This window comes from Eptesicus fuscus, chromosome 16 (genome assembly GCF_027574615.1).
Source record: "Eptesicus fuscus isolate TK198812 chromosome 16, DD_ASM_mEF_20220401, whole genome shotgun sequence".
In the NCBI taxonomy this organism is placed as follows: Eukaryota; Metazoa; Chordata; class Mammalia; order Chiroptera; family Vespertilionidae; genus Eptesicus; species Eptesicus fuscus.
In genome coordinates this window covers 21,809,363-21,823,979 of record NC_072488.1, presented here as the reverse complement: position 1 = coordinate 21,823,979, position 14,617 = coordinate 21,809,363, and the positions used below count along the sequence as shown (strand labels likewise).

General features: G+C 43.0%; 1 protein-coding gene across 1 annotated transcript in view; it reads left to right on the top strand.

Moving 5' to 3' along the window:
* KCNG3 (potassium voltage-gated channel modifier subfamily G member 3) overlaps nucleotides 1-13,817 on the top strand; it is a 38,162-nt gene extending 24,345 nt beyond the window's left edge. Inside the window, exon 2 of the mRNA XM_008162198.3 lies at nucleotides 9,932-13,817. Coding sequence (XP_008160420.2) covers nucleotides 9,932-10,577 — 646 coding nt within the window. The 3' untranslated portion in view covers nucleotides 10,578-13,817. The remainder of the gene's footprint in view (nucleotides 1-9,931) is intronic.
* Nucleotides 13,818-14,617: the final 800 nt, after the last annotated feature.

Genomic DNA, 14,617 nt, shown 5'->3' with positions numbered 1-14,617 from the left:
CCTCTCTGCTGTGGGGCCCAGCTCGGGGATCAGATCCCGGAGTTCTCAGTGGTAACCCCCCACAGCTGAGATACCTCTCCGGGACTTGCTGTCTGCGGGTGCTGGGCCAGCACTTTTGCACTTCTGCCCCTCCTACCAGTCTCTATGCAGCCTCCACTTTCCGTCCTTGGGTATCAGGGTTCTCTCCTGTAAGATTTCCGTTGATTACTCAGGAAGTTTTTCTGTATTTTAGTTGTAATTCCAGTTTGTTCCTGGGAGCATGTCGGTGCAGCATCCACTCACTCTGCTGCCATTTTTAATCCTCCTCCTGGTCTTTCCAAAACATAGGGTGAGTCAAGAGTAAGTTTCAGTTGTGAGTACACAGAACACAGGGTTTGTATTATTTATTAATTATTGTATTATAAACCATATGAACAACTGTAAACCTACTTTTGCCCCACCCTGTAATTAAATTGCCACTTTATCAAAGAAGCTTTCCATCATCCCCCAGAGGAAGGAAAACTAACCTTTTTTTCTGAAGTTCATGTACATTGATCACCGTCTGCATTTTATATTAGAGATGATATGAGGAAGGTTGTTGTAAAGGAGGGCGTATCTTGCCTTTCACTAAGTTGTAAACTTTTAAAAGCTAAAGTATAACTTTTGTTGTTGTTTTTAAAGTTTTTTTTTTTTAAATATATTTTATTGATTTTTTTACAGAGAGGAAGGGAGAGGGATAGAGAGTTAGAAACATCGATGGGAGAGAAACATCGATCAGCTGCCTCCTGCACACTCCCTACTGGGGATGTGCCCGCAACCAAGGTACATGCCCTTGATCGGAATCGAACCTGGGACCCTTGAGTCCGCAGGCTGACGCTCTATCCACTGAGCCAAAACGGTTAGGGCTGTTTTTAAAGTTTTTATTTTGAAAAAAACTTTATCCTCACAAGCAGTTGCAAAAATAGTACAGAGAGTTCCAGCGTGCCCTTCATTCAGCTTCCCCCAATACCAGTAATAACCTCTTACATAACTATAGTTAAGTTCTATCTTTTTTAAAAATACATATATGTATTTCCTTGACCTTCCACAGAGAAGATGGAAGAGGGATAGAGAGTCAAAAACATCAATGAGAAAGAAACACCGATCAGCTGCCCCCCCCCGCCCCCCCTCCCCTGCACACTCCCCACTGGGGATGCGCCCGGAACCAAGGTACATGCCCCTGACCGGAACCGAACCTGGGACCCCCCCAGTCCGAAGGCTGACGCTCCATCCACTGAGCCAAACCGGCCAGGGCTTAAGTTCTCTCTTGACCTCATCTTCATAGGCCTCCTGGTGGCCCTGTAGAGCCTGGCATTCAGTAGGCACTGATAAGCTTTATTGCTTGATGAATGAATTGGTGTGCTCCACAAGCTTAGAACACATCCAAACCAATGGACTGTCATCCCATCCTTACTCCAGGACTGGCTAGAACTGGCCTGTCTCACAAGACCCGGACTGAAGTCAGGGACGTTTCTTGCCTCCCTTTGTGAACACTTGGTTGACCTAGCAGGCAGGAAGGATTTAAAAAAGGGTTCTGGAATAAAAGCCCACATTTGAGGTTTATTTCAAAATAATGCTGGAGGAGAGACGTGGATGCAGGTGTGGGATTGGCTGCAGGCTGATGGTTGATGGGGGCTGCGTATTTGTTGGCTCATAATATCCTTCTGTCTTCTTTCGTATGCTGAATGGTCTCGGCTCGCCATCTCAAAAGTTAAAAAATACTGCCACATTGAGAAAGCAGCATAATCATTCCGTTCTTAGGTTTTAGAATTCATCTCCACTGAGTCACACTGGCAAGGCAGTGTTCCCAGCAAGAAATATGCTGTGGGCATAGCTCATTTTCTTGTGCTTCGCTTGATTGTGCTTCCCAGGTATTGCATGTTTTTTACAAACGGAAGGCAAGACCCTCCACCAGCAAAAGGATTACACACCTGGCTTGGTTGTGATACTCGCTTTGTTTTGGTGGTCTGGGACCAAGCCCCCAATAACTCTGAGGTATGTCTGTACCTCAGGTTCTACCAAAATGCACTTAATTCGTGTTTTAGGGTTGCAAATGGAATGGATTATGCTAGAAAGAGTCAGAGAAGGTAAGGATTATGTGTAGTAATCGCCTGTGAGTTTTCATGGAAGCACACACATTTTTTTCCCCTCACAAAGATATTTATTTCGTTGACTCTATTACAAATGTCCTCCACTTTTACCCTTTTTTGCCTCCCTCTACCCTGCCTCCGCCCCTACAACCCCCAGGCTTTTACCACATTAGCGTCTGTGTCCACGGGTTATGCATATGTGCATGTAGTATATTCTTTGGTTGATCTCTTTCCGTCTTCTCCATCCTCTTCCCCCTCCACACTCTGATTTTTGGAGGAGATGGATAGACTATGAGTGGCGCCTGCCTTAGCAGAGCAAGTGTTGTGGTCCTTGGATGTACAGTCAAGAACTTGGTAGTTTCTCTGTAGAGGGTCATTGGTCCCTGTTTATCCGTTCAGAAAGCATATGGATCTGGTGCCTGTGTTGCTGAAACAGAGGTCAGAAGAGAAACTGCTATGCAGTCAGGAGGTAGAGCCCCGTTCACCCAGGCAAGGGGGAGAGCTCTATGTTCCTGTCTGCTGAGGGGACAGTGAGAAAAGCAAGGATAGCCGCGTGGAGGTGGTTATAGGGCGGAGAGATCCTGCAGAATAATAGCAGCCCCATGGAAACCCCCGAGGCCTCCGCAGCCAGTCCTCCATGGTGGAAGGGTGACCTTCCTATTCCCCAGTGTCCTTATCCTGCACATATCCTTAAGAAATGGCCATCCAAATAGGGCCGTGAATAAACCAAATATATCAAGCAAGGAACATAAAATAACAACTTGATTACAACGACAAGGAAGACAAATCCCAGCCAGGGTTTAATGTATTATATAATCAATGAGTTATATATTATTAATCTGCCATGTATTTATTAGCTGTGTGCCATGAGCAAATGACTTCTCTTTGCTGTAGTTTCCTCATGTAAAAGGGGGGAAAATAACAAAGCCTATTCATTCCAGTTGTTGTGAGAGTTGAATGAATGCATGTAAACTTATAGGAAGAGATGCTTGGTACTGGAGTAAATGCTTAATGTGCGTTTTTATTCTCGTTATTGACCTAGATTGGAAGATGAGTGGTATGGCTTCTTTCTGTAAGGTCATTAAAGTGCATTAAGAAAAAAAAAATCAAGTTTTAAAACAAAACTTGCCTTTCCCCCCCATGTAATTTACAGTTGTGGAGAAAACACAGGTACGGACATGGAAGAGACGGAAGGTAATGCGGTGGACATTGATGTGCAATTGGTAGGACATTTTAAAAAATGTTTTTATTGATTTCAGAGAGAGGAAGGGAGAGGGAGAGAGAGGTAGAAACATCAATGATGAGAGAGAGAATCATTGATCGGCTGCCTCCTGCATGCCCTCCCTACTGGGGATGTGCCCTGACTGGGAACCGTGACCTCCTGACTCATGGGTTCATGCTCAACCACGCAACACTGAGCTACACCAGCTGGCCGGGCCTGTTGGGCATTTTTGTGACACCATCTCTTACCACACTGTACGTGCCTGTTAGAAATGTGATTGGAAGTGCCTTGTATGTTTAAGTCTGAAAGTTTGGGGTGGGAAGGGTGTAACGTTTCCTGTGGTGGCACTTCTGGGGTTGTGCTGGTTGATTCAAGCTGCTGACAACTCCATCATGGTGATTGCTCTTCTAGGTGATCATGCTTTTCACTTTTCCTCAAAAAGATTTTTTAAATTAAAAAAATAATATGTGACACGGTAAAGCATTTAACAGTACAAAAGGGAATAAAGTAAAAAGTGAGGTTTCTTTTAGTCTAATTACATTTTAAAAAAATCTTTATTGTTGAGAGTATGATAGATGCCCCCATTCCCTCCCTTTTCCCCTTTCACCCGGTTCCCATCCCACCCCAGGCCTTCATCACCCTACTGTCTGTGTCCATGTGCAATGCACATATGCATGTAAGTTCTTTGGTTAATCTCCCTCCCCTCCCCCCCCCCGCCCCTACTTCCTCTCCTCTTCCATCTCCTTTTGGTGTCATATCCAAGAAGTCATTGGAAAAATGAAATAAATCATTGCCAAACCAATGTCATGAAGTTTTCCTTTTATGTTTTCTTCTAGGAGTTTTATAGTTTTGGGTCTTACATTTTGGTCTTTAATCCATTTGGAGTTAATGGCAGGCTTCAATGATCCCTTAAAGGTTCCAGAAGAACGAAGAGGCTTCTTGTGGCTGTGGTTAACCCAGGGCTTTGGGTTCTATCAAAGTCACTTACATTGAGCTGGACAAGCACCTATTAAGCACTTGCTAAGTGTCTGATGGGTTTGGGAAATAAGGGCAGGAGATACGAAGATGAATAAGGCAGAGAACTCTGGGGTGATGTGGATGCTTCATATCTTAACAGGAGTTTGGGTTATAGAGGTTATGCATTTTTCAAAACTCAGTGAAATGTACACTAAGGTTTGTGCTTTCATTGCATGTAAGGTTTACATCAAAAGAATCTAGAAACAAATAGTTGAATTCTAGTCAATGGTATGTACTCTGAAGTTTTTAGAGGAAAGTACACTGATGTTTGCAATTTACTTTAAAATGCATCCAGCCCTGACCGGTTTGGCTCAGTGGATAGAGCGTCGGCCTGCGGACTGAAGGGTCCCAGGTTCGATTCCAGTCAAGGGCATGTACGTTGGTTGCGGGCACATCCCCAGTAGGGGGTGTGCAAGAGGCAGCTGATGGATGTTTCTCTCTCATCGATGTTTCTAACTCTCTATCCCTCTCCCTTTCTCTCTGTAAAAAAATCAATAAAATATATTTAAAATAAAATAAAATGCATCCAAAAAATAGATTAAACCGGCCGGCATGGATCAGTGGTTGAGTGTTGACCTATGAACCAGGAGGCCACAGTTCGATTCCTGATCAGGCCACACGCCCGGGTTGCAGGCTTGATCCCTAGTTTGGGGTGTGTGGAAGCCAGCCGATCAATGATTCTCTCTCACCATTGATGTTTCTGTCTCTCTCTCCCTTTCCCTTCCTCCCTGAAATCAATTAAAAAATGTATAAAATAGGTTAATAGATGGAGAGAGATGAATAGGTGATAAGCAACTATATTTAAAATATGAATGAATTTGCTTCATGTTTGAAAATTTTCATAATAAAATGTTGATGGAAAAAGATGAGAAGATAGCACCTAGACTGACCCTCACAGCATAGTTAATGGCCTCTTATATCCTGTCCTACTCTTTTTTTTTTTGGAGGTTGTTAGGTTGTGGGAGTAGATCTGGTTAGCAATAAAAGCATTTGTTCCCCGTTGGAGCCTGTTTGTAAACCTCTGAGTCATTCCCAGATGTACCTTCAGTCATGACAGATCAGAGTAATTCCAATAACTGATGATTGCCATTGTTGAGGTCCTCCAGAACTACAGAAAGGAATACATTTTACATCATAACTTAGTATACAGTTACATCTAAATGAAACAAAGCTTCATGAATCTATACTTTGATGCACTCTAATATTTTCTACTTAATTTCTGAAAATTGTCAGTTTTGATCCATCAATGGGTTAAGAACCGACAGTTGAAAAATGCTGCTGTTTGACATACATCATTTAGTATTGACAGTGCACACTGTCATAAAATCATTAGCATTTTCAAATGTTCCTTGGAACTTCAAAGCTCAATAGAGTCAAGTTTCATTACAGGTGCCACTGTAATTTCTTAGTTGTGTGACCTTGGAAAAGATGTTTTAACTTATCAGCCTCAGTTGTGTCATCTGTAAAATGGAGATAGTAGGGGAAATACGCACTTCATAGACTTCTCGAAAAGGATTAAACGCGATGGTGTCTGTGAAGTGCTTATTAGCACAGTGGCCAACTGAAAGGCCTCAATAAGTGGTAAATATTTTTATTAGCCATGAATTCATGAACTTCTATGTTTGGGCCTCAAAGGAATCAGAATGGGCTTAAAAAAATATGTTGTTTCCTAGTACCTTCTTTTTTTTTTTTTTTTTTAATATATTTTATTGATTTTTTACAGAGAGGAAGGGAGAGCCAGAAACATCAATGAGAGAGAAACATCAATCAGTTGCCTCCTGCACGCCCCCCCCCCCCGCCCCCCACTGGGGATGTGCCCTCAACCAAGGTACATGCCCTTGACCGGAATCGAACCTGGGACCCTTGAGTTCGCAGGCCGACGCTCTGTCCACTGAGCCAAACCGGTTAGCGCCCTAGTACCTTCTTTAGTTCCTTTTGCCTGTTTGTTTTTTATGGAAGTGACCTTTGGGAAGGCCCAATTGTTGGCTCTAGCGCTCAGTAAAAAGTACTCATTTTTCCAACAGTTGTCGGTGGTGGCATTGGCAAGAGTGTTACTCGGAAACATGGGGGATTTTGGCAGGTTTAGTGGTGTTTGCTGTTGGCGTCTGCCTTGGCATAATCCTAGGTGAGAGAGGGATGCCTGGGGTTTCTCATTGATTCATCTCCTTCGCATGGGGTTCTGGCGAAACTGCATCTGACTTGGAGGTGGGCAGGAGGAGCCCAGAGGGCCTCATTACGGAGGAGTTCACCTCTTTGAGATTCCCTCTACTGAGGAATTATTCTGCACCATTTGAATTTCCGCCTTTTCCATCTGAACAACCTTGGCTGCTGGTAGAAATAATTAAACAGAGAGTGTTCTGATATTTCTGGCACAATTAAAAACTTGTTTACTCTTCTTAATTTAATAGAATCCTAGGATTTTATTGCTGGGAGAGCCCTTAGGAGATGAGTGCACACTCTGCCGCTGGATAGGTGGGGGTCCTTCCGAGCGGGAGCCAGCGCTCCTGCCCGTGTGAGCCGGAGAACTGGAGATGTGTTAACCAGAGGCACGCGAAGAAGAGTGTTCCTACGTCTGTCTGCGGACCTGACTGCATGCATCCCTTCATTACCTAGGAGTGCAGCCCATCTAGAGTTCTCAGTGGCTTAACACCACGAAGGTCTATCTGTTGCTCACATGCCATGTTCAATCCGAGTCAGGCTCTTCTCCGCGAAGACACTCAGGGGCTTGGGCCGCCTCTTGTCGCCGTTTAGGACACACGCCTTCCAGTTGCGATGGTGGGGGATCCGCACTTACTCCTCTGTGCTTCTGCCCGGAGGTCATAGAGTCATTTTGCTCAGGGCTCATCTGTCAGAACTGGTCATAGAACCCTGCCTGATTGCAAAGGGGCTGGAACTATGGGGGGAGGGGGGCGCCTATGGAGTATTTGATGACCGTTACCAGGGAGAGGGATAATATGGTACTATATAAGTTAAAACTGTAGATTGAAAAAAAAATGTAGCTTCTTATTCTCTAGATCTGCTAAGTTTCATCACTCTCCCAGTGTTCTAAGCCTCCAGGTTCCTGCAGGCCATCATGGCAGCAGCTTTTACTGATAGTCTGGTGGGGACAGGGAAGCTGCTGCCAACCGCAGGGTGAAGGGGTCCGTGAGCAGCGCGGCAGAGAGTACAGAAGAGAAATAGTGGGGGCAGCTGTGACTTCATCCGCTGACATCATGTGTGTACTTTGTGTGGTAGGTTGGAAAACACCCCTCCTCTGCCCCCAAAGGTACCAGGTCCTAATCCCTGGAACCAGTGGATGTTACCGTACTGGACACGGCAGAAGGGCTTGTGCAGATGGGATTAAATTAAGGATCTTGAGATGGAGGGATTCTGCTGGGTTACCCCGGCCGGCTCGAAATGCTGTCGCATCTTCAGAAGAAGGATGGACATTTGACACAGTGACAGAAGAGGAGGAGGCAGTGGAACCCCCGAGGCAGAGACTGAAATGCTATGGCTGTAAACCAAGGAATGCCGACGGCCACCGGAAGCTGGAAGAGGCAAGGAGTGGATTCTCTCCCAGAGCCCCAAAGGGAGTGTGGCCCTCCTCGCACCTGATTTTGGCCTCGTCATATCGATTTTGCACGTCTGGCCTCGAGAACGAGGGGGAAATAATTTTCTGTTGTTTTATGCCACCAAGTTTGTGGCAATTTTTAAAAAAATATATTTTTTATTGATTTCAGAGAGGAAAGGAGAGGGAGAGATAGAAACATCAATGATGAGAATCATTGATCAGCTGCCTCCTGCACGCCAGACACCAGAGCTCCATCCTGGGAACTGAACCGTGACCTCCTGGTTCATAGATCAATGCTCATTCACTGAGCCACGCTGGCTGGGCTGTGGTAATTTTTTATAGCCTCCATAGGAAACATGTACTTGGGTTCCCAGTTTCTTTTCTTTTATTTTTTTTAAATATATTTTGATTTTTTTTACAGAGTGTAGGGGAGAGGGAGAGAGAATTAGAAATATCAATGAGAGAGAAACATCAATCAGCTGCCTCCTGCACACTCCCTATTGGGGATGTGCCCGCAACCAAGGTACATGCCCTTGACCGGAATCGAACCTGGGACCCTTGAGTCTGCAGGCCAATGCTGTATCCACTGAGCCAAACCGGTTAGGGCGGATTCCCAGTTTCTTGGTAATCAGTGGCTATTGCTGTTATAACCAGTGCCCGGAGGATTTGGTGGCTGGAGTGAAGACTGGGGAATGGTGGTTGGGGAGTGGGGTGGGAGTGAGAATTTTCTTTATATCCCCCGTTTTTACCTTTTAAATTTGAACTATGTGAATGTGCTACCTATTCAAATAATAAATAAAAGTAATCTTTACAGCCCTGTGAATCCCTACAGGAGAATATGATTAATTTTGTGTGTCTATTTCCCTGAGTAACATCCAGTACAACTTGTGCTCTGTGACATGCATTTTGAGGAATTCTTCTCAAAATGTTGCCCCACGGACCTTACCATCTTGCCTACTTCAATGTCTTCTTCCCATTGTACTTCTGATGTTTGGGTCTAGGTCAATGATGGGAAAGAATTATGTGAAGAAAAATGAATGATGGTGTAATAATTATCACTTTTAATTTGAATCTAAAAATGCAATTTAATTAAAAATTACCTCCGAATTACCTCTCATTGTGGATCTAGGCTTCCTGACCGGTGTGCTGAGATTTCCTTTTCTCAGCCTTGCTGACTGTGGTCAGGGGCGAGAGTGGCCAGAGCCCCCAGGCTGGTGGCTTCCGCTTCAAGAATAGAACCCCTTGATGCCAATATGTTGTGTAAATACTATTATCTTCGGTTCAGTGTGTGCAGTGATGAGGAAAGGTTGGGAAATACTACTCTGGCTAAAATGTGGCCTTATATTTTTAAAATGTCTGTTGCATAAAATAGCTATAAAAAACAAACAAACCAGTTGGGTCTTTGGGAAAACTCCAGGGATGGTTTGGCTCCAGTGCAGGAGTCCTCAGCCCCTTCCCCCCTGTGACAATCGGCATGGATGCTGGCTCTGTGCTGGGGAGGCTGCTGGCACTCCTTCCCTGCAAAGCCCCCAGAGCAGGCTCAGCTTCAGTGTCTCCCACACAAAGCCAGAAAAGAAGGCAGAGTCACATTTTAGGAGATGATCTTGAGTTCACTCTAATTTACCGAGAAATACATGATTGAAAACTTGGGTATGCCTGCTCTGTAGGAGCAGAGTTCTCTGACCTATCTCATAACTGACCTCACATTTCGTATTGTGGCTAGCTGAGTCCAAGTTCATTTTCAATTCGCCAAGTAAGAGATTTTAAGTATTAGTGACAAGCGAAAAACAGTGCAATGGTATTACGTGCAGTATATAAATAAGAGCTTTATCAAGTTCAATTGTCATTTGCACTGTAATATTTGTTGTTCTGTTACGTCCTGGTGGGTCTGATGATGTTGGTAGTGCTGTCCTTTATGTCTTCTGGAATAAGTAACTGAATTAATATGTCAGTGTAGTACTATCTGAAGAACTCAAAGAGCTATTAAAATGCTTAAAAATAAAATGATCAATTCTTCTTTTGTTCTCTTGACAGGATAATTGAAGCTATCTGCATAGGGTGGTTCACTGCAGAGTGCATCGTGAGGTTCATCATCTCCAAAAACAAGTGTGAGTTTGTCAAGAGACCCCTGAACATCATTGACTTACTGGCAATCACGCCGTATTACATCTCCGTGTTAATGACAGTATTTACAGGCGAGAACTCTCAACTCCAGAGGGCCGGAGTCACCTTGAGGGTGCTTAGAATGATGAGGATTTTTTGGGTGATTAAGCTTGCCCGTCACTTCATTGGTCTTCAGACACTTGGTTTGACTCTCAAACGATGTTACCGAGAGATGGTTATGCTACTTGTCTTCATCTGTGTTGCCATGGCAATCTTCAGTGCACTTTCTCAGCTTCTTGAACATGGGTTGGACCTGGAAGCATCCAACAAGGACTTCGCCAGCATCCCTGCTGCCTGCTGGTGGGTGATTATCTCTATGACTACAGTTGGCTATGGAGATATGTATCCTATCACAATGCCTGGAAGAATTCTTGGAGGAGTTTGTGTTGTCAGTGGGATTGTTCTGTTGGCATTGCCTATCACTTTCATCTACCATAGCTTTGTGCAGTGTTATCATGAGCTCAAATTTAGATCAGCTAGATATAGTAGGAGCCTCTCCACGGAGTTCCTAAATTAATGCATTGCAAATCAAGTCTTGCATACACCTTGTTTGTTAGAAAGACTTAATGCTACTTCATATTCATGTGTTCCTTGCTCGGTGAGCACTGCAGTGTGGTACTGTCATCATCTTGGTAGGGTAAAAATTATCCTTCCCAGCTGAAGGGATAAAGCAGTTTACTTATTATGGAGTAAACAAGATTGAGACTGCAAAGGAAAAGTAGTGGTTTCTAGACTTAATTTTAATATCTTATTTTATTTAGACTTGTTTCCTCCTCCTTGCCTTGAACAATGACACTTTTTTTTTTGTTTGTTTTGAAGTGTATTATTTGAACATTTTAAAATGGAAAGCTACTATTTTCCAAATGTTTTTCTATCTCATGAATTTGGAAGAGTCTTGGAAGTGATGGTGTTTTTTGTTGGAGAGTAACATTTTCGTTTCTAAATGTTTTATAATCTCTCATATCAATGTCAGAAGTACCCTGGAAACATATGTCACATGCAAGAACTGTTTAACAAATACTTAAAAAATTTGGCTGAATTTAAACTGTATAACGGAGCTAGATACAAGCAAGAATAGTATTTGGAAAACTTTTCCAGCACTTCTCAATTCTCGGATTTATTTTTGTTCCTATTATTCACTTTATCATGCAGCTTCATGGAAGCTTGAGTATACCCTTACTTTTTCATTTCGGGTTTCTTTTATCTCTTTGCTGAACTGACTCAAACAAGAATTTTAGAATGAAGAGAGCGTGTATTATTTAGTATTTTATTGGAGTTCGTTGTATTTGAATTCATTGCTGTTACTAGGCGATAATTGTCCTAACATTCAGATGTCCAAACAAGATTTCCACATAAGAAATAATAGAAGTGGTTTGATATTACAACTCATATTTTTCTTCTGCTTTTTTTTCCCTCCACCTAAACAACATGGGTTTAAGTCTTGTCAGGTGAAAGGATATTTATATATACCAAAGTCATACTTAGATGTTATCACTGGATTAACATAAAAAAAGAAATGAAATATTTTCTTACTCTTGGTTGCTGTGTAGCTAAGCCATTTTAAGCCAGCTGAGAGCAATGAATACATACTCATTTGATCTGATCTTCACCATCATAAATAACGGCCACACCAAAGCTTCTTGCAATAATACTGAATAATATGCCACATTAATTTGGCAGATTATTAGGCCTAGATGTAAAACTGATGACTATTTAGTGCTAAACTCTAGCAGAGTGAGTTAAGATTTTTGCTTTGTTAACCAGCTGCCATAAAGAAGTCAGTGTATATACACAAAAAGTTAAAGTCTCATTGATTATTGAATAATTTAATGTTGTACACTGTAATTAAATCGGGGTGAGGGCAGAGAGAGGGTGGGACCTTGATACATTTATCAAAGAAAGGATTACCAGAAGTGTTCATTAAAGGGATATTAGCCATCATCTGGTTTAGGTAGAAAACCAGGGCAAGAGAGGATATGATTGTGAAGGAGTTAGGGCTAACACCTGGATCTCTAGAAATCGAGTCCAGCAGCTTATTTTTAACACATTCTGGGTTTTGAGAAGCCACACTTCTTTGCCAGTGCCATTGCTGAGGTAATAATAGCAAAACTGTTCCTTTTCCTGAGTTTATGTGATATTTTGGCCATTAAGAATCTCACCCCACCCAGTCCTAGCCGGTTTGGCTCAGTGGATAGAGTGTCGGCCTGTGGACTAAAGGGTCCCAGGTTCTATTCTTGCCAAGAGCACATGCCCAGGTTGCGGGCTCCATCCGCCCTCCCCCAGCCCCCAGTAGGGGGCGTACAGGAGGCAGCCAATCAATGATTCTCTCTCATCATTGATGTGTCTATCTCTCTCCCTTCCTCTCTGAAATCAATGAAAAAAATATATTTTAAGAATCTCACCCCACCCAGACAGTATGGCTCAGTGGTTGAGCATCAACCTATGAACCAGAAGGTCAAGGTTTGAATCCCAGTCAGGGCACACGTCCAGGTTTTGGGCTCGATCTCCAGTAGGGGGAGTACAGGAGGCAGCTGATCAATGATTCTCTCTCATCATTGATGTATCTATCTTTCTCCCTCTCTTCCTCTCTGAAATCAATAAAAATACATTAAAAAAAAAAAAAGAATCTCACCCCATCTTCCCTACTACTAGTGGTATGCTATTTGTCACTACTCAAAATAAATTCTGTTCGTTATTGTATATTTATTGTATTTTAATATATTTGAAGTAAATGGCATGGATTTATTTTTCCTTACCTATTTGGATTAAGGCTTTGTGAGTCATACAAATAATATGCAGATGACAGCGTCCCGACATTACTAATTAAGATATGATAGCCGTCCACTTTGCTGGCACAGGGAACTCTGTGGGAATACTATGTCTTATCTTCCCCAAGTAAATTAGCGGTGTCTTGAGGACTGGGATCCTCTTTCTTGCACACAATTTCATATTCCCACAGAGTCTATGACAGATTTGGGCAGAAGCTGTGCACTGATGTGGGGGGAGAAGCTTCTGTGTGGAGAGGCAAGGAGAAGCAAACGCTTCTACCTGTACTTGAGGATACACACACAGACCTTGAGGCTGCTCTTAAATAACAAGTAACAAGTAAGAAATCTCTTGTTGGCAATGCCAGACTTCCCATAAAGGAGCAGGTGGGGAAAATTCTGAAGACGGTTCAGCTACCTATTTGCTAAGAATGATGACGAGACATGGTGGAATAGTTCACTGATGAGTATTATAGATAATGGATAATGTAACTTTTTTAGGACAGAGGCATTTTATAATAACTTCCCCTACATGTTATTACCTTTAAAAAAATCATTTAATAGGACTTCTCTCTTGGTTGTGCTTTTAGGCATTTTTCCTAACTCAGGCTTCCTGGCACAAATGCTTTCATTTAGGGTCTTTATTAGTAGCAAGAAGTCAGATAGTATCCTCATTAGAATGCCCAATGAGGAAAGAGGAAGCCGGAATGGTTCTGATTTTATGTAGGACTTGTTTTTTATTCTCTAAAGTGGGATTTTTTTTTTTTTCAGGATTAAAGCTAAAATTAGAGAACACATTTGAAAGTATTCAAGGCCTCATTGATCTTTCGCTTTTATGACTATTGTTATTGTGGGTTGCTAGTGAGACAGTTGCATTTGCTTTGCTTTTGGGTTTTGCAGTTACTCGTGGCCACACCTTTGTAAGTTTTTACTTTCTTGAAAATGTAGAAATATATTCTTTCACAGTGGCTGTCAGTAAATTAAAGTAATATTTCCTGTTTTTAAGCTTTTGTCCCGATGTCTTGCCAAGGTCTCCCGTGAGCTGTGAAGCTAGGGGGTGAGGGAGGATGGATTAAATTGAATGTTGGTGTTGGAAGGATTTTCTTTGTTGGTTTGATATTTTCTAGAAGCAGCTTATTTCCTCTTTGCTATAGAAATGAAAAGTAAAAAACTGAAAACTCCTAGCTCTGTTTACTATTAAGCTTACATAATACCAAACAATGCATAGCTTCCCAAAATATTTCAAGAGCCCCCTGACCCTACATAAAGGTATATTCACTTATGGTATACAATGTCTAATACAATCAAATAGGGTGTAAATATTGCACAGGGTCATAGGAAATTAGAACTAAAGGGCCCTGGAAACCTCTGGTCCCTTCCAGATGTTAGCAACGAGGGCACTGTGTTCCCAATGAGTTGTGATTTAGCCATTGTCACCCACAGGGAGACCAACTTGTCCCTATTTGCCTGCGACTTCCTTGGTTTTAGCCCTGAAAGTGCCCCACCCTGGGAAACCCCTTAGTCTAAGGCGGGTTGGCATCCTAATGTCAGGGCAGGACCCAGAAACCTCGCTTCTGGACTTCTGGTTCAGTGCTCTCTGGACATATTTCTATTTTATTTTATTACATACTAGAGGCCTGGTGCATGAATTCGTGCACGGGTGGAGTCCGGCCAGCCTACCCCAATCAGGCGATGGGGCCTGGCTGGCAGGGGGGAGGAGCCACGGCAGTTGGAGGGCCGGCCCCGCCCCTGATGGGGGGGCAATCAGGGGCAGGGCCAGCTGGGGGGAGGG